This window comes from Aricia agestis, chromosome 9 (genome assembly GCF_905147365.1).
Source record: "Aricia agestis chromosome 9, ilAriAges1.1, whole genome shotgun sequence".
Lineage (NCBI taxonomy): Eukaryota > Metazoa > Arthropoda > Insecta > Lepidoptera > Lycaenidae > Aricia > Aricia agestis.
In genome coordinates this window covers 5,402,906-5,424,384 of record NC_056414.1, presented here as the reverse complement: position 1 = coordinate 5,424,384, position 21,479 = coordinate 5,402,906, and the positions used below count along the sequence as shown (strand labels likewise).

The following is a 21,479-nucleotide window of genomic DNA, read 5'->3' as shown; positions in this document are numbered from 1 at the left end:
ACAAAATATCTTTTAAGTAAATGAGATTTTGACAGAATTATCGCGGGAAACTTCTGTCCTACTATTATATTATGTTCTTTTCATTGTCTTCAAGTATTTTAATTATAAATTTATTCTAAACCAGTTCAGCGGTTTAGGTAAGCATAAAGGATTTGCGTATTTCAACTAAATCAGTTCAGTTCAATCAGTAAAAAAGTAACAATCAGATACACTAAATATTAAATAATAAGGATGGATAACTATAGAAAACTTTTTTATTCACCACATTCAAAAGGCTTTTAAATACCAATAATTACATTAGGAGTGTTTAGTTAAAGCTCAGTCGGAAGCCAAAAGTTGAGCTTTCCTGATTCACTTGCGAGCTTACTGGATATTGGATTAGGAACTATTCGCGCAACTTTCGCTTTACCTAAATCAACGGTGACCCACCGTTTATTGTTTGAATGTGAAGTTGATACAGGTTAATACGTAAAAGCCAAAAGGGCAATAATGATTTTGACATTGCAACACATGTAATGTATAAAATGTTATTTACTAGATGACGCGGCAAGATTCATTTATCGCGCGGGAACCGTACATATTTAAGAGCGCATATGACCCTAACTTGACTACATACATTAACCTAGACCTCAAAATCTGTAAGGTCTGGAAAACTGATTTTTTGGCACAAGTAATTTCAGTTCATAAAGATGCTCAAGACGAAAACACGATTACTCAAAAAATGCTCGATAGTTTCTTTTTTACAAAAAACCTTGTTTTAGACACATTTTTGCTTGGATCTTCGAAGTTTGCTTTCTTTTCTTTAATATTTTTTAATATCTAAAAAGGTATTGATAAAACCTAAATTTGCTCAAAACACTTTTTTCATAATCATTATAGTTCGTCTTTTATTCAAGTAAAACTAACTCGGCGATGATTCCGCGCCGTTTTTTTTCACCTGGCATATGAAAGAAGGGCGTGAGTGTGAAGAGAGAAGGACGATGTTTAATTTTTAGAGTCAGGTGAGCTCTTAACCTATGTCCTTACATACAAAATCGGTTCAGCAGTTTGGGTGTGAAGAGATAAAAGACAGACAGACACACTTTCGAATTTAAAATATTAGTTTGTTTGTTCCACCGTAGCGTCTAAAGACTGAGATTTAAATGAAGAAAGTAGCCAATAGTTTTCTAATAACATTTTTTTTATAAAATAAGGGGGCAAACGAGCAAACGGGTCACCTGATGGAAAGCAACTTCCATCGCTCATGTTCATAAGAGCTGTAGGTGCTTTGCCGGCCTTTTAAGAGGGAATACGGAAATAGGGGAGGGAAGAGAAGGGAATAGGGTAGGAGATTGGGCCTCCGGTAAACTCACTCACTCGGCGAAACACAGCGCTAGCGCTGTTTCACGCCGGTATTTTTGTGAGAACGTGGTATTTCTCCGGTCGAGCCGGCCCATTCGTGCCGAAGCATGGCTCTCCCACGTCTAAGATAATATTATACTAACATAATATTATTATTTTATAAACTACTGTTCCGCTAACCTTTCAGATATTTTATAAAAGCCGTAAAAGATCACGTAAAACATTTTCCGGCGCCGAAATGCGCTTTATCAAGAGTAAAAGGTAACAAACCGGACCACAACACTTACCTAATAATGCTTCTAATAATACTCTATAGTCTATCGATTCAAATAGCGCAAAATTACCGAAATACTCAATAGGCAATAACAAATGTACATTTGAAAAGTTAAACGGCGCAGTTAGGCCGCGAGCACACTACTCATTAGCGCTAAAGCCGCAGTGTAGACGCGGACTTAGCGTATTATCATATTGTCGTTATGTCTAGTTGTGAACGCTGTCTCATTATGATTATGCTGCTTTGTTTTTTTTTTATGCAGATAACTGGGCAAAAAATAAAATTAGGGAGAGTCTTCATGTTACTTATAAAAATGGTATAACTTTTAAAACCATTGGTTTTCTTTACTTACGGCGTCAATCGGTCGTTGGTAAAAATACTTCTTAAATTTAGCGTTTTTTTTCTATTTAAATCTACGCAACCCTATTATATTAGGGTAAATTCCACATTATTATAACTAATTATTATTACTTTATTCCAGATAAGTACAAAAAATAAATAAAAGTCAAGTATATTCCTAAACAAAATTATCGATCGCGTGCGCTAATAGTTAGCGCAGACAGAATCGATTTAGTAATTAATTCTACCGCGCGAAGTGCCCCAAATGCACCAGAAACTATAATCCTCATTAAAATCGGAATAGGCGACTATTCACTTCACCATCAAATATAATTTTGCCTCCTAAACACAGAATTATTTGAAACGAGGGCCCTTCAAAAGCGCTTTTAATATACTATTTCGGCGCTCGTGTGTTTTATGCGCTAATGGGTTCTGTATCTAATTCTGTAAATAATTTAATGTAAATACCATCTAAGTTTTCGCCATTCGTTTTCCACATGTCATTTGTAAAGAAAAACATAGATGCTATACAGCAATATTTGTTTCTTATATTAATATTATGTTATTAAAATTTTAAATAAATAAATACTTTGCAACGCACAACACGACGCAAAAAAACTCCCCTCAAGGTTATTTTTCAATTTTAAAGTTCATTAAAAGTATGAAGTAATTTATAAATGACAGCGTAATAAAGATCATTTTAATTTGGGCCGGGTTCAATTTTTCGCATCGCAAATGAAAATACAAATTAATCTGCCTTTTTGCATACAATTTTATATCATTCAGTCCATATCCCGGCCTCGTGGAATCCCGCGTGAGGCGTCACAATCATATTCCGGATTATACGCCGATTATTTTATACTAATGAAATTTAACAAAAGGAAACCAAAATATAAAAAATGTAGTCATAATAATGAAAACTCTACACTTTTTCGAATCAGTGATACAGGCTAGTTTTAAAGTAAAATTCCTATATTATTTTTTGTTTGCTAAAAATCTTTTACACTTAAAGAAAAATGGTATCAGCTATAATCTATATTCGACTAGTGAAATCAGTTAATTATTGAAAACCTAAAACATTTTTTTCAAAACCCGCAAATTCTTTACAAAAACACGACGGTACCAACATCTGCCGATATAAAACTAGAGCGCGTGTGTCGACGCGATATCCGACATGGGTCCGGATTAAGTCCAAATCCCGGATTAAACGGACCCGGATAAAGCCCGGATAGAGGTCGAATAGACCCGGGTTTTCGTCGCACCAATAAAAGTGTCTGCAGCCGATTTAGCGCGGCCCCAGGCCCAATTGGTAGGTAATTTCGATCTATCTCCAAAGCCGGCCTAATGCCGGGCCAGGATTAGCCAGTCCGTCCAGGCCTCACAATTTATTGGATGGAATCAGATCGCCAAATTAAGATAGAACAACCAATTTCCTAAATACCCGATGATCGTGTATCGTCTGGAAAGGGGAACAAATTATGATTAAGGGTAGAGACTAGACTATTATTTAGTATTCAAATTTCAAGTTTAGTTTACTCAACTATAAAAATCTTATATTTTACTTGGTACTACCTCTTCTTAAAACTATACATAATTAAGAATTAAAATTCCCTATCTCAAAAACTACTGAACCGATTTAGAGGAAACTTGCAGTGTTCCTTATTTGAACAACAAAAAAAGAATCACTTAAATCTGACTTGTAGTTCCAGAGATATGCGTGCACAAACATAAAAACATACATACATACATAGGTACATACATATTACATACATACTGCATACACTTTTGAAATTTGGCACATTTGTTCAGAAGGTGCTATAGATTAACAAAAATTTAATATATATGTATACAAAAACTGGACAGTTCTGGAAATATTACATACATACGCGTCGAATTGATAATACTCCTTTTTTCGAAGTCGGTTAAAATGGCTCCTTTTTGATTTTATTTACTTATCAATTTTTTTTTAATGAAACAAAATAAAGGGCAAAGTACAAACTACTCTATCGTTGGTCAGGTGGTACCATTATTAGCATCTTATATTTTAATAGTGTGTTTCTTAAGGACTTAAACTACTCATGTTGCCAACATTACATACTGTATGAACTATCGAAGTTTTTTCGGTTGTTTAAACTCTTAAGTCTGAACCAATAAATTGAGTATTTAACTTGTCTCTATATAAATCGTTTTCGTTTTCAAGACGCGCATTCGAAAACAATATTTCATTATTCTTAATTAATTCCAGATCGCGATCAAAAGGAACCCCTTCAGGAGTTTATGCAGGATGCACGGGATAATTGAAGTTTTTCTAAGCCAAGCCATTATGGGGCTGATCCGCAGATTCATTAGGCCAGATTATTCTCTATTGAAATCTGGCTTAAGCTACAAGCGTGGTCACTCATAACGACCGATAATACGGGCTTTGTGCAATAAATATTATGTTAGTTTTAATGAGGATGGACTATTATTTCTATGGTTCATAGGGTTTTAGTTAAGCCGTGATTTTACTGACATACGTAATGAAATAGTGGTTTTAAAATGTATTTAAAATGTAATTTCAATAACAAACAGGGTGAATTTTTTCAGCGAGAGTAAAAGCCTCAAAAATCCAAATCTTCCATGTCCAGTCCATGGAATTAAAAAAACATAGATTATACCTAAGTATCAAGACGTATCAACCTATTCTTTATACACTATAAGATGAGCCAAAATTTGTTTATCGCACGGGAACCGTACATTTTTCCGGGATAAAAAGTATCCTATGTCCTTTCTCCTAAAAGTATCTTTATGTCCAGCAAAATCGGTTAAGCGGTTTTGGCGTAAAGAGGTAACAGATAGACAGACAGACACACTTTCACATTTATAATACTAGTATGGATTTGTTTACATATAGCTTTACGTTTGGTACAGTGTGAACAAAAATAAGTGATAATACTTTAGGGTGTGTACGTGTTCCTTGTAGAGAGTTCACTGTGAAAGTAGTAGCGCTGAAAGATGAAAAAGTGAAAAAAAATTGGTCTTTCAGCGCTGCTACTTTCAGAGTGAGCTCTCTACAAGGATCACATACACACCCTAAAGTATTATCACTTATTTTTGTTACACCCTGTATAGTGAACGACACATCTCATTCATAATCTCTCGCCTTTCTGAGCCCTAAAGCCAATATATCTCGGTGTTTGTCTGTTACCGAAAATACTGTGGAAATCAAAGCATTAACCTTATTGGATAAGACACGAACATACATCAAAGATATTGGAGCGAACAAAAACCCGAACAGGTAATTTACTTGATGTGCCAATGTCATACATTTTCTTTAATCTTACTAATATACGCGGCTAAGAGGGGGTGGAAACAAACAAAGTCTACTGGATACATAATATTAATATCACATAATCACACAATGTCAATAAGTTATGTAGACTTATATTGATATAATTAATTTAGCACATTTATTAATTTACCTAATTCAATTTTAAAACAACATTTATGCATACTTGATAGAAACTAAAATAATACTCTACTAAAACGAAAAACGTAAATGAATGATTCCATTCTTTATAAAGGGTATTAGTTTTTATAAAGCGCACCGCGATCAGCCTGTATCTGACCCCAAGTTCATACAATATTCGGGACCCCCAGCGAGCGACACACTCGAATTTATATCATACGCCTTTTAACTTAAAAATCAAATTGCAATGTAACATTTTAATCCTCTCCTGGATATTGCAGATAAGCCTCGGATTAGCTCGGCGAAACGAAAAAAGATTTCGTCCGATCAAATTGTACGGGTTTAAAAAAGTTTAATGTCACTAATAAAGATTTTTAAGCACGGTATATATATTATTATTTATTGTGCCATTTATTTAATAAAAAGATTTTGCATAAAAAAGTAGTAGATAAGTAAAAAACTAATGAAATTGAAGATGTGATGGTTTGTATCCTACGAATAATAAAAACTATTTATATCATTATAATTTAGGCACGACAAAATATGTATAATATATCCCACCAAAAACATAATTTATGTTAAAAAGAAGATTTAAGCTCAAATTATCGAACTAAGAAAATTTAGTAATCACTGCACAAAATTAATTAGGTATTATGTTTTAACAAGGATTTAACTATAGTTTTTACGTCCTTCACTTTAGCCCCAAGTCAGAAAAAATGGGTTTTATTTCAACCACGATACCAAAGGTGAAATTCAAGTGTTTTCCTAAGATATTCTCTATAGTCGTACAATAATCTTATAGGACAATATAAAAGTACTAACACAGTGAAATGTCCTACGCGGCCTCTTGGCGTGCTCCGACAGATAATCCCATCGTCCATCCCGCTCGCACTCATTGGCGTTGTCCGCAAATCCTATTCGTGTCCCTCTCTAATCCTTTATTTGAATCTTATCAGATCTCGGATACACCGGTAGTGGTCGGCTCCGATGTGTGCATGTTAGCTGTGGATAATATGCGTAGGGTTGCCACATGAGAGATTTTAGACTCATTTGTTCGATTTTGGGCAAAGATTAAGATCAAGAGAACAACAGGTGACAAAATTACGTTACTTCAGGTAGGTATATAAGTTATGATTATCCATAACTTATCTACCTGATACCTCATAAAGAATAACCCAGACAAGATTGCGCTAGATCAATTCTTATAAGAACATATTTTAGAAGGTTTCTAAATCTCATTGTCTTATTAGTTATGACTTATGAGAAAGTAAATTTATTATTTCAAATAATACATCTACCGAGATGTGTCATTAATCATTCATTCCATTGTTCTAATAGAGCACTTCGATTGGGTGACCATCATACCTGAGTGAAATACCGTGTGACTGCAAAGTTCAGTTAGTTTAGGCACAGAAAACAACGATTACTTTGCAATAGGTCAAAAAGTTTGATAATTCTGAAAATATTTGTTTTAAATTTATTTAGGCATAAAACATTTTTTCATATTTTTCATTTGGCCAACCCTAAACCGGGCATTAAGGTGCGTCCACACTGATCCGCGATTAATGGTCTTTGGCGATTGGAGCTAAATTTATGTCTGCGTGTCACCAGATTACTGACGAAGGCAGCTGCAGTAATCCGCGACGTTACTGCCGCACCTGTTATGCCGACTGGATTATACGACTGTCAGATTTATATTAATACAGTAATCGCGATGTAGCTTTTGAGAGGTATTTTTGTCCAGATTCTACCTCTGGATTCTAGAAGATCCTTGAGAAGTGTCAGCCCTTAAAATATTTGGTGAGTTTAGTTAGACTAGATTTTTGAAGAACTTTGGTATAGTTATGACCATTGTACGCTGTTGGTGACTTCAGAGATTTGAGCTGATTACTTTACAAACCGCAAACTCTAAGTGGTTAAAGAAAATTTTGTGTTTTTGATTTCTATCTGCGCTGTCGAATTGATTGAATACAAGAAACCCAGGAAAGGTTATTTACCTCCTTTACCTTTTACAAAAAAATCATAAGAAGACAGTTTTGTGCAAACACTGTAAAAACTTCAAAATAATCTTGCAAGCTGTATTTCTTAGCTATGTAAAAACTTACGTCTTACCTAAGTAAAGCATTAAGCTACACGAAAATACAGACTAATCCACAACAGAGAGCGGTGTGCACTTCTTGCGGGTATAATAAGATAATATGCCCTAACCCTTTGTAGGGATTAAGATCATGTTAAGGGAGCGCTGAGCCCTGAGCCCTACAGGCTGAGGATAAGACGATCCACGAGGGAGAATTTTTTTTTTGTTTTGCGAGCCCTAGAGCCTTCAAATGTTTTGTGAAATGTAACGCTATTTTGCTTATAATTTTACTGTAACTACTTAGCCCCTTAGTAATAAAAAAATATTTACCCATTCAGCTATTTAAGGTAGGTATTCTGACTTTTAATGAAAATGAGACCTTATAATTCGCCGTGTACATAATTTTTATCAGTTTGAGTACGTAGTTGTTTTAAACTGGCGACACAATAATATATACAGGGTGTAACAAAAACAAGTGATAATACTTTAGGGTGTGTATGTGTTCCTTATAGAGAATTCACTGTGAAAGTAGCAGCGCTGAACGACCAAAAATTTTTTTCACTTTTGTATGGGCAAGCGCCCGAACGTCACGAGTTTCCTCATACAAAAGTGAAAAAAAAATTTGGTCTTTTAGCGCTGCTACTTTCACAGTGAACTCTCTATAAGGAACACATACACACCCTAAAGTATTATCACTTATTTTTGTTACACCTTGTATAGGAGTTTGGTAGTATTCAGTTAGTTATGAATTCATCTTAAAAATTATTATAAAAAAACGATACAAAACCTGACGCGAATATAAACTTTTTCAAGATTTTATAGCGTTTATTTAAATTCAGAGATTTACTAGAGAGGAATTGATCAGTCGATTAAAAAACAAGTGCAATATCATGTTTATGAAATCGGATGAAAATCGATTAAAAAGGCATCGCAATAAAAGCTTGATTTTGACAAATGGCCGGGATGATCCGTAACGAGCTGCAGCTTAAGCCGCTGATACACAGGCGTGAAGTTTTTACTGGCGCGAAATGAGTCAATTCGTTGACAGATGAAAACTTACAAGAACATCTGTCAAGTTTATATGACTCACATATATACAAAATTGTAAAATAATTGTAATTGTGGTTAAATAGTTACAAAAATGTAGGCTCGTTTTAATACTGGTGGAGAGGAGGAAGAAGAAGCCCGCCGCCCGCAACCATCGCGGCACCGCGCCCTATGTACCTGAGCTGCGTCTGCGGAGCGTGGTCCCCGCGACGCCCCTGTACATATCTCGCCTGCACTGGTCCATGGAGTCGAGGACGTCGTCAACTACATCAGTAAGAAGACATCCCTCCACTTGAGGGTCGAACGTCTGCAGTCTCGCCACAAGGTCAACTTCAGTTCCTTTGTGGTGCGAGTACCGACGCATCTTCTGTCGACCTTTGAATCGGAGGAATTCTGGCCGACTGATGTGGTCTACCGAAGGTTCCAGGGAAGACTCCGGAATGAAGCGCGCGTCACGTCCCCGATAACTCGTAATAAAGTGTATATATTGTATGGGCCTATGTAGCCTGCTATAAATAAATAAATAAAATAAAAAATATTACCACATGCGTGAAAGTCATGATTAGTGTAATTATTTAGTGATAAGCATATGGCACACCCAGTAAAAGTTATTACACAAAACTGTCAATAAGCAACTAATATGCATTGAAGAATATACCTAATATCAATAGTAAAAATTTATACAAATCTACGGCATATCGTCGCGTCACTCGCCACTTTACCATCTCGTTAGCCGCTATCAAAATCACATAAACCCGCTACAATCCCGCTCGCACGTGTACGCCAGTCACTAAATCCACATGACTCGACTCGATTTTTATCGATTGATCACTCGGCTCAGCTGATTGCGGCGCTCTGTTGTTGCCGCCGGATTAACTCGTTCGGAATTTAAAGATATCGGACGATCGGAATTAGACTTGAGCGGCGGTGTAAACGCGGCATTAGTTTGTGTGTGCCGTGCTTTATTGGAAATTAGTTACAACACATGTGTAAGCTAGGGCGAACCATGCTTCAGCACCAATGGGCCGGCTTGATCGGTCGCAAGAAAACCGGCGTATTTTACGTTCGTATGTTGTGTTTTCTCAAGTGAGAGACGCCTCCGTGGTCCAGTGGTTAGAGCGTCGCTCTCGACTCCGGAGGTCGTGGGTTCGAATCCCGCGTTGGAAACATGTAATTTCCAAGTTTGGTTAGGACAATGCAGGCTGATCACCTGATTGTCTGACAAGTAAGATGATCCATGCGTCGGATGGGCATGTAAAAAGTCGGTCCTGCGCCTGATCTCTCGCCAGTCGTGTCGGTCTTCCGTCCCACTGGGTTATGAGAGTAAAAGGAATAGAGAGTGCTCTTGTGTACTGCGCACACACTTGGGCACTATAAAATTACTCCTGCGTACCTGGCCTGGTTTCAATGAAACCGGCCACCGTCACCGAAACCGGTGTCGGGAGTATTATTATTATTATTTCTCAAGTGAATAAACCAGAGGCCTTAAGGGATGGGTATTTTAGGGTTCACTTGAAGAGTTACACGTTACAACTTATTCAGCATTTGCTTGGGTCCATGTGACATGGACATGTCTTACACTCGTTTTTTGGTTAATGTGAAAAAATGTCACTGAACTTTTCGATACGAGTGAGCTCAAAAATAATCAAAATTATAAAACTGTATTACCATTAAAGATTCGATTAAACACTAAATCGACTTTCGTATAATCGTATCGTGCATCCTTGTGTGCGTCTTATGTGTGTGCAACATCTTATGTGTGTGGGTTAAGCCGAGTGCACGCTCAAATTGGGTTGAAGTGCACGAGATAATCTGGAAATGATTGATGAAGGAGCGACCCTCGGCAAGTCTGACTTATTGCCTTATTTTGTCCGTAATTTATTGCTCATTACATTTGCGGCTAATTAGCTTAGCGGATAACGGGGATTTGTGCAAGAAAGTCCGAAAATATTAAACACTAGCTCGCGAGTTCGGTAAAAATTCGTTTATCGTGTGGGAATCTTTATGGTGATAAAAACGATCCTATATACCCTTTCTCAGAGCTATGTAACATAGATATCTATAGAGATATCGATGTTATATAGCTTATTTATAGTCATAATTTTATCTTTTAATCGATTCAGAAGGTTAAACGTGAAGACTGAAGATAGATCATTACATGGTTCTGCTCCTCGTTTGATAAAATCCATCCAGTAGTTTAACCCCTACGGGGTAATACATAGTCTACCAAAATCCTTTCTTTCGCCGTAGTCGGTCATAAGCCATCTCATTTATATCAATAATATACTTAGGAAATACGAATACATTCACTAGAACAAATACTTTTCCTTGCATGCGGCGGCTAAGCCGGGGATAAGCCGACGGGTCCAGACAGCGGGGGATCAGCGGGATTTGCTGGCTCTTTACATATTATATGTGTGTGTGTGTCCATCATCAGCGATGCTTCAGCGTGAATGGAGCGGATTTGACTCGAACGAGCCGCTCCAAAATATACTTTTGTAATGTTTTAAGGAGGCAAAAGAGCGAAGGATATCAGATCTTCGCAAAAAAACTGTTATGTTTTGCAATTCGACTTACAAGACCTATCAACGACATGTAGGTCGATTCTATATCATCAATATTATATTGTATGCGTTGATGCTTTAACACGAATGCAGCAGGAATTGGCTCGAATCCGCTCCGGGAGATACTTTTGCGTAAGTATTAAGTATATTGTATAGAGAACAATAAATAACGGGCGGCATTTCAAAAACCAGAGTAAAATTATAAATGCGTTTACAACGTTTTGCTAAATGAACGCAATCTCGATATAATATAATTCATCTACAAAATGGTTTTCTCAAACGTTTCATCCAAACCCCAAAAATCTGTTCATAAAATTAATACTCAAAACTATTAGCATGTTTTAATAACAGTAGTGTTGATGTTTTAATGGCAGTAGTAAATAAGATAATTTAGTTTATGATTAGCAGAGAGAGACGCAAGGATATAATCCGGGTAAGGTAAATTTCACCAATATAATAATATACAGTGTGTAACAAAAATAAGCGATAATACTTAAGGGTGTGTACGTGTTCCTTGTAGAGAGTTCACTGTGAAACTTAAGGGTGTGTACGTGTTCCTTGTAGAGAGTTCACTGTGAAAGTAGCAGCGCTGAAAGACGAAATTTTTTTTTCACTTTTGTATGGGCAAGGGCCCGAGCATCACGAGTTTCCCCATACAAAAGTGACAAAAAAGGTCTTTCAGCGCTGCTACTTTCATAGTGAACTCTCTACAAGGAACACGTACACACCCTAAAGTATTATTACTTATTTTTGTTACACCCTGTATAGATGATACGTATGCTTGTTTGTATACAAAACTCAACATTTAGTGCTAAAGGATATCACCTAGCGTATATTTTAAGCTTGAAGCGGGCGGGGATTCACCTAGTATTATCACGTGGTACTGATATAATATATTGTTGTATGTTGAGTCCGACAAAGAACGGTGAGCTAAGTAAGCTTATACTGTAATACAGTGTAAGCGACACATAGAGACTTTGTATAAAGTAATATTAGTGCTTTATTGAATTATTGAGATGTAATTGTAGGCCTTCAATTCGATACAAAGTATAAATATTAATTTATTTTAATATACGTTATGTTTTTATTTTGTGAAATATTTGACCAATTTTTAACGGGAATGTTTATCAATTCTAGAAGAGTTAAAGAACAATTCATTAAAATATGTTTTTTCAAAAAATTCTTGATTAGAGCGTCTCTGTAAATTTATCTTCTTTGCCTAATAGCAGTTAGCTAAAAATAAATAAAAAATACCATAAGTGATAAGTTTTATATATTTATTTAATAAAGTAATATGAATTGTCTATGGGCTTTTCGCCCATATCCCTTGTATGTCGCTTTTTAGGCTTCCGTAGCCAAATGGCAAAAACAGAACCCTTATAGATTCAGTCATGTCTGTCTGTCTGCCTGTTTATATTATAATTTGTTCACGTACCAAATTTATAGTTCCTCTTAATCTAGGTACTTTAAGTCATCACGCCTCAGAAGTCAGGACTTGTTAAATACACATTTAATAATTATTTATAATACAATATTTTGTATACGTATTAATTTAAAAAGAACACTAAAAATATACACGCCTTAGTTTTGAAATCCGGTTAAAAACAAAAGAGAACCTACCGCTATTTCACACACCCTGTAGTATCCGGATCTGTGCTATCCGGATTGTATCCGGATGATCAGGGATTAGGGTCGCCGCCCACGGGCACATCTCCCGGATTACGGATCTGCCCGGACCGTAATCGCTTCTATGATAATAGAATACTGCTAATATTATTTTAGCCTTGGACTGAGGTTATAAAGTGTGTATGTCTGATTGTTCATGACAAACTGCTGAACATCTTTAGATGGAGATAAATAGCTGCAGAATGTACGGTTTCCGTAAGATAAAGGAACTTCTGCAAGAGAAATGGTTTCATTAAAAAAAACTTTCTGTACAAAAAAGTTGAAGTATTTCTCAAATTTTTGTTTTTATTTCCTTATTCCAATGACCAAAAGTGTTCCTACTTGAACCTACATGAAATAAAAACTAGGCCTTTGCATCCGTTGTGGATGATTTATACAGTGTTTGCAGAGCGAAGGTTGCCCAAGCACATTCGGCATAGGAAAGAACTAGTCAATACGCCTGGGACTATGTGCGGGTTTCCTCAAGATGTTTTCCTTCACTGTACGATCCGTCCGTATTTTATATTATGTACTTGAGATCAGAAAATGTCTCATTGGTACACGCATCCACCCGAGATCGAACTTGCACCCTCTACGAGTGTGAACCAAAGGTCTACCCACTAGGCCACTGACGCTCTACATGAAATATAACTTTTACTATTACATAATTTACAGTCACTTTTACTGAAAAATTTAAATCCCTTTAGCACTAGGGTTACCCAAGTCCTTCGGTTTTAGAATCTTATTATGACGTCTCTTATATTTTTCTATAAAGCATGCCCTGGATCCACAATAAAATACATTATTCTTGGCTAGCTTGGACACATGTGTGTGTATGTATGTAGGATCAGTCCTAAGTCGGATTATGTCGGACGGATCTGTGATTCTCTGAGGTCGGGAATATTAGGGATTTTCATACACAACAGATTGTTATAATCTCACAACGTATTATGAACGCATTGAAATCCATACTTAATATTATAAATGCGAAAGTGTGTCTGTCTGTCCGTCTGCTACCTCTTCACGCCCAAAAGCTGAATCGATTTTGCTGAAATTTCGTATGGAAATACTTTGAGTCCCGGGAAAGGACATAGGATACCTTTTATCCCGGAATAATGAACCTACTACTAAAAATGAGATCGAAAGTGCTGATATTTAACACGCCTCTAACTTTGACTCTGATTGGCGCATTTCTCGATTTTCTGAATTTTTAATATTAAACTTGTAAAGACGTTTTTGTTATACTTACTTCGGATTCTTCGCGTGTTTGTACTTGTGAGATTTTCTTCCAATGGTTCATGAAATGCTACTTTAAATTTCTACATGCAAATTACGTTTTTCTTATTAGACTTTTTGTATGAACTAGCTCGTATAGTCTCCAAAATGAAAATAATCAAACCGACCTTCAAAAGGTATGTATCGATGCACGCACACATACGCGCGGCCGATTATCCGGCTTAACCGGCCGGATCAACCCCGTGTCGCCCCGAGATAAAACTACCCTCCGCGTTCACACTTAGCACACCTTGTGTACTACTATAGGGAGATTCTATTTTACTACGCTAATCTAAAAAAAACCATATTAATTAATATTTTTTGTATGAAAACTGTATGTACTTAATTAATTTCGTGGCTAATAGAATAATTAGAATATATACCCTAATAAAAATATTTACACGACAAATAACTATACATTATACAAGTTGTCTTTGTCTAGCATATTGCAAAAGTCACAAGATAGTCTAAGACAGTAGGGGCCTGTTTCACCACTTCCTGATAAGTGCCGGATAGGCTATTCACAACTTATCTGACAGATAGATTAGAGAGTATCTGTCAGATAAGTTATGGATAGCCTATCAGGTACTTATCAGGAAGTGGTGAAACAGGCCCTAAGTCTTGAATAAAGCTATACACTGCATAAATATTTTTGTAAGGGGGATTATTTGTGTGATAAATGTGGCTGATACATAGTAAGCACACTTCATGAAGCCAATGAGAAAAGCTCTCTTCTTCACAAAGAACAATAGAGATAATAAACAGTTAATCTATATTAACTTTAATCCCCATTAGCGCAAAAAATTCAGTTTATACACGAAGAGACTGCATTAGCTGTTTCATGTGATTTAATACAATAAATTTGTATTAAATCACGCTATAATAATAATTATACGTAGGAGAGCCATGCTTTGGCACGAATGGGCCGGCTTGACCGGAGAAATACCACGTTCTCACAGAAAACCGGCGTGAAACAGCGCTAGCGCTGTGTTTCGCCGAGTGAGTAAGTTTACCGGAGGCCCAATCCCCTACCCTATTCCCTTCCCTACCCTCCCCTAATTCCTTCCCATCCCTACCCTAGTACCCTATTCCCTCTTAGGAAGATCGCAGACGACAGACTTTTTGTGCGATCGAGTCTGCGGCGATCAATCTCTCTCAACTCAGCTCTTCTGATGCTGCAAGTGTCCATGGGCGACGGAAGTTGCTTTCCATCAGGTGACCTGTTTGCTCGTTTGCCCCCTTATATCATTAAAAAAAACATACTTACTTTAAACATAATCACTTCACGTTATAAGATAATAATAATTTCACATATTAACACAAAATAATATTCTACGGTTCACGCATGCACACATATTATTAAAAAATACGGCACACTAAAAAATAAATCGGCTTATCTTTATAAAAGCGACTTAATCGCTTGTACCGTCGGCGCAAAAATTAATAAAGCTAGATGGAATTATAACGGGGATTAGAATTTTTTTCAATTACATATTATCTATTTAATTAAATACTATGATAATGATAACCAGAATGCTAAAGGATAATTTAATAACATGAACATATTGTCTTTGAAACATGACGATTTGCGATTGATGAGTATTCAAATTAAAATAAACTTGACTTTATTATCCCAAAAAAAAACTTGTATGTTGTTTTATATAAAACTTATAGTAGCCAGTAAATTGTACGCTGTATAGTAATGTTTCCATACATTTCTATACAGCACGACTGTAATGTTCAATACTCGAGGACGTGATATTTGACTATTATATTAGTTAAAAAAATAATATAAAAAAAAAATTGTCTATCGATCACTGAGTAAATGTAGCTTAAAGTTAAATAATTATTTAGGGGGTCAAAAATTAAGTACCTAATTTTGTTACATAATTATAGTGAGAATCGAGTACCGAGTACTCTCCTTAATTAGTATTGATCAAGTCTCACCAGTCATGCTGTATAGCGTACAATAATTTACTGTGTCAAAAACTACGCAAGAAATAAACTGTTCTGCGGACGGTACAATGAAATCTAAAAAGATATATCTGTCGGCCGTAATCTGTAGGCATTGTGCAATCGCTAATCGCGGATCGACGCAGGAGACTTGAAATTAATAATGATTTATACCGACGATTAGGAGTATTAGGTGGAACTCGCCACTGTGGCTTCGGCGGACCGAGACGGACAAAGGAGTTTCAAACTTAGAACCTGATGCATAGGAGTCAATATCCAATGACGATTAATAGTTTTAGCCACTGTTTCTTTAGCGGACTGCGATACAACGGGACAAAGGATTTTAAAATCTATCCACACGATTATAGGATTCAATTTCAAATGCATCAATGAACAGGTGATAGACTGGATGTAGTGGATATGTATAGGGATAATAAGTCAAATCAACGACAAATAAGTCGGTTTAAAACGATACAATAGGGTGTCCTTTGCCTTCGTGTGATTCGACTTTTAAACGCTAATGTGCTGTTTTGTCTCGAGGAAAATAATATTATGCGTCAAGTTAGAGTCGCGGTCATTTTCGAATTGCAGTAAAAAACACTAAGATATCGCTAAAGTTAAGGAATTCGTACAGCGAAAACTAAGCGTAACTTTTGATTACTTAAGCCTTTTTTTTAATTCAACGTTATAAGATTTCTACCTTTTTCTTTTATGAAAACTGCAGTTTAGCAGTCTTAATAAAAGAGGGTTAAAATGGGCCCTAGAAAATCTTCTGTTAATCTTTTAATCCACCACCTAGTACGGTTCAAACACATACCGTGTAAGTGAATACACAACCATATTATCAGTTTCGGCAGCAAACAACATTTTACATTTTATTTGGGTCTATGGCTGACCATAGTAATTATGTGAAAAGTATGAATTGCAAATTGTTAATTCGTCGTATGTCTGACGATCTTTCCATTCTCCTTTGATTAAAAAAAAACATAAATGCAAAACAAATGTAATAAATACGAATATTCACGCCCATTTATTGTAGTGTGTATATCGCACACATTCGTTCGTATTTCGTAAACTGTGTAGTTACAACTTACAATCATAATAATATTACATCGTAACTCGTAAGTCATAACATCGTGTAGCGGGGATATCGTATTATTCCCGTTTTCGTCGCTCTCCTCTATGCTACGGCATCTACGGCCTACGGGACTGAATGCGTATTATATTCATATGAAGAAGAAGTTTGCGTGTGACAATGCAATTGCCGCGATGTGTGAGAAAGGGGTTTTTGCATAAACATTCTGCGAATAAGAGATGATCTGATAAAACCTACAACACTGTTGATCAATTTGAATACGCATCGCTTCCGTTCGCGTGGAAATGTTACGTGTCAAATGGTAATTGCTCATCAGCTCACTCGTAAGTTATGTGAAAGTGAAGTTACACTTCGTTTCGATTCAAAATTGGTTCTTACTTCTTTGCTGATCAGTTATCACTTATCACATTTGAAATGGCCAAATTAATGCGTAACCTATAGCACCTATAGGTATTGATAGCGATTTAGCCTGAGCTTTGTTTACATTTGGTTCAAAAGTAAATGAAAGGCAGTATCATGGAAGCTGATTCCTGCTGGTAGGTAGTAAATTTTTCAGATGCTTGATTCTTAAATCAGCAACGCTAGTAAAGTAATGATGAAGAGATGGCATCTCCGATCAAGCCAGCTTATTTGTGCCAAAATTAAACAGAAATAAAACAATAATAGAAACGGTACACCTGGAAACGATGTTGGTGTTCGTTATTGAATCCGATCACTATCATAATAAATATAACATATCCATATCTCATCAGTTTTGAAAATCTTCGTTTCTATCTATAAAAATTACAGACGCTCTATTAAATACTGAATAAATATACAGCAATTTACAAACTACGGCTTCTCTGAGCACTTCCAACCAGGTGAAACATACTCCCGTTTAAATCTACATGCAGCGCTTTGAATAAAACATAAGACATTAGGATTAAATGCAATGTACTGCGTACGTCGGATTATGCTTTGAAGCGCTTAGCGGATGTCCCGGATTAGTTTTAAGGGGTAAAAGAACTAGAGGGGGACAGCATGACCGGCACCGACGTGCGGGAGAGAGACAGAAGGAGATTTAGCGATTATGATTTATAAGAATGGAAAATGAGGGGACTATAGAGGTTCACGGGTTCATGCTCCTGTATTGGGCAAACATGACGCTTAGCCTCGGTAAAAAACAGCTGAACTGGTTGGTTGGTTATGAGTTATGACGGTTTTACTGAAAAAGCATTAGTTTTTTGCACAGAACTGAACTTCCGGCATCTGGCTGAAGAGATATCAAAACTTCACAGGAAATATACAAACCAACAAGCCATACATCCGACTTCTAACAATTCCTTTTTTTATAACTTTTTACCACCATTCTTTAGATTAATTTTCTAAGGTCCAATTCTAGCGGTAAAAACTAACTTTGTGTGTCTGTCTTTTTCAATATTGTTTTCCGGATTGCACCAGACAAATTCCGGATAATATAGCCTAAAAATCCGTTATAAAATCTAAGTTTTAGTTATTATAAGTGAATCTAGTAAGTATGCCTTATTATGTATCAGTCGTCTATTCAATTACCAGAGATTATCTGGCGGAACGGGGCACGCGCGTGACTGCTAATAAGCAGAACTACCTACGACGCGTTTGAGTCATAGTTGGTTCCTTGTCGTATGAGATGCATAGGTATTTTAGGGCTCCTTCACATAAGCACAATACGTCATACGACGTCGCATAGTTGTGGAATATTTTTAAGGCATTGTATTTCTTTATAAAGTAACTCCAGTTATTCCGTATCTGTCTTTTCTTTCTTCGTTTTCTTATTAACAGCAGAAGACACGTAATACGACGTCGTGTCGTAGATTTCCACGACGCGACTTCGTATCGTGTTTATGTTAGCCCTTAGGTTTGGGCTTAAAAGGATTTTTTGTAAATAATTTTGCTACGTATCTAAAAAAGTCCACAAACGAACATAAAACCTTTGGGAAGTCGGTTAAATATGCAATAACACTGCACTAAAAATGTGAATTGCTTGAAATTTTAATACATAGCTATAAGTGTTGCCTCGCATGTAATTGGCACTGTAAAAAGATTTTACCAGTGGCATATTTATAAATCCCGAGTTTAGACCAGCCGCATAACACATTTATCGAGACTTGATCGCCTTATTAACATGCGTTTATAACTCCATCCTTTATTGTGTCTTTACTGTGTCTTCACAAACATTTATCATACACTAGCTGTCCCGGTGAACTTCGTGTCACTTTAAAACCTTCCCTGGACTTCTACGAATATTTTAAGACTAAACTGAGCCTAATCCGTTCAGCTGTTTTCGAGTTTTAGCGCGACTAACACATTTGAAAAATCCATTTTTATATATAAGATTCGATTGTAGGGTTAATTGTTATCAGCAGGCTTAGCATAACAACATTAGAAACTGAAATGAATCGACATATTGACAGGTTTTAGCGATAAAAATACCTTTACCTCTGTCACTTTGTTTATACTTCCGTAGTATAAACAAAGTGACAGAGGTAAAGGTAAAGTAACCGCATCTATGGTGACCATGCCAAGTCGTCTAATTTAAAGAAAAATTGTGCATCATCAAAAATGTAACAGGATATTTAGTCACAACGCAATACAAAGTATTCAGACGGAAGCGCGAACCGGTATTGAACCTTTTTGTGGAAGATACGTGATCCACATAGGACTGCAAAAATTATTTTTTAAGTCACGATGTTATGACTTTTTAATAACTTCTTATGAAGGTGCGAGGAATATTAAATAATCTAAACAATGATTGCAGAACGAGTTGCATTTGGGTGGTAATAAAGTACCTCTTTAACCGACTACAAATAAAATGCAAAGTTATCAACTTCACTTCGAAAATTCTACCTAAAGGAACTGCTCAGTTTCTAAATAATAATCTAGGCGTAAAAAATTTACTAAATTCTACTAAATTAATGTCTGTTCTATGATAGAACTTCCGCGTGTCTAGATAAAACTTCTGTCATGCCAAGTTCAAGTATTAGTTTATTGCCCTTTACTTTTGCTAAGTTTGAAATAGGGTTAAATGGAGAATAATACAAGGTGTTTGATTACAAAAAACCACTGGTACCAGTGGTACCACTTAACAAGAAAAAAACAGACAGCAGGCATACATTTTCGATGCGAGTTGTTGGAAAGACGGGGAATATTTATTTCCTTCATACGCCGCGTCGGCGGTCCCTCTCATTTTCTCACTTGGGTTTTGACTTTTGACACATTTTTTACTCACCCGAGATTCCTTTATTGAGTAGATTGTTGAAGGCCTCCTTCTTGGGCGACAGGTGGGGCGTGTGCGGGGTGTGCGGAGTGTGCGGGGTGTGGGGGTGGTGCGCGGGCGCGGACGGCGGCCTGGCCATGCGCTCTTCGGGGGAACCGCGAGGCGACTTGCGACGGAGTTCCGGGGGCAGCTGGAATGAGAAGAGGATTAGTTGATGCTGTTATGCGCAATTCGTATCGCTATGAGTAATTTGTACATGTAAGTATACCGTTTTGGTAGTATCTCGTAAACTTGGTACTAAATCTACTCTGCTTATTTTTTCTGATTCATTTTTTTCTGCTTTTGTACAATTTTTTTTTACAATTTTTGATACAGACAGGAAATGCAGTTTTGGGTAAGTGTGGTGGTGTGGTAGGCCAAGTTCCGTTTAAATAAAATTCAACAACTTGAAAGCCTGCGTTCTTAGTCAAAACATCATAAGACTGGTCTCTGAGGTATAGGCTGTAGTGTTGGAATTTTATTGGCTAATTTCAAAATATGATTTCCATCCCGCTACCAATATACAACGATTTGAATGAACAAACTGTCAAAAAGCCCTCAGAAACTGGCCAGCACCAGCTTTTGAAAATATCTTATTTTTGCACTACAGCAGTACACAGTAGAAGGTTCCTTGTAACCAGTGGTTGTTGTCCCCATAACCAGGGTAGTGACAGCTAGGACCACTTAACTGGTTGCGTCACGCGGACCGTTGATCAGCTGTGATTACGCTCGTTGAGTCGGGCGAATGTTTTAATAAGGTTAAACATGCAAACAATGACACGAATAGCGAGGCGGGGACAGATACGAGGATTTATTAGACCAATATGGTGGGTCGGACGTGGTAGAGTAACGCGGCGTCTATAGATCCTTTTAGTTTTGGAACGAAGTTCCTTATCGCACGTTCGGCGTACCTATAGGAGGCTAGACAGAACGATATTTGACCTCGTCTCTTTTTTATTAGTGCATGGTAGGGGCAGAGAGCGTTGATAGTATTTCTGTGCGTCAAATACATGGTGTTTTTTGAGAATAAACAGCGACGCGTTGTTAGTATTCCTGGGCGTCAATAGATGGCATTTTTTGTTAATATTTTTTGAGTGTATAATAATATTCTGTATACAGGTTTTTG

General features: G+C 36.7%; 1 protein-coding gene across 1 annotated transcript in view; it reads right to left on the bottom strand.

The window, feature by feature from the left end:
* The window catches only part of LOC121730387, an 83,721-nt gene that overhangs the window by 21,038 nt on the left and 41,204 nt on the right, over nt 1-21,479 (bottom strand). The window contains exon 2 of the mRNA XM_042119411.1: nt 20,327-20,504. Within this exon, the coding sequence (XP_041975345.1) occupies nt 20,327-20,504 (178 nt within the window). The remainder of the gene's footprint in view (nt 1-20,326; nt 20,505-21,479) is intronic.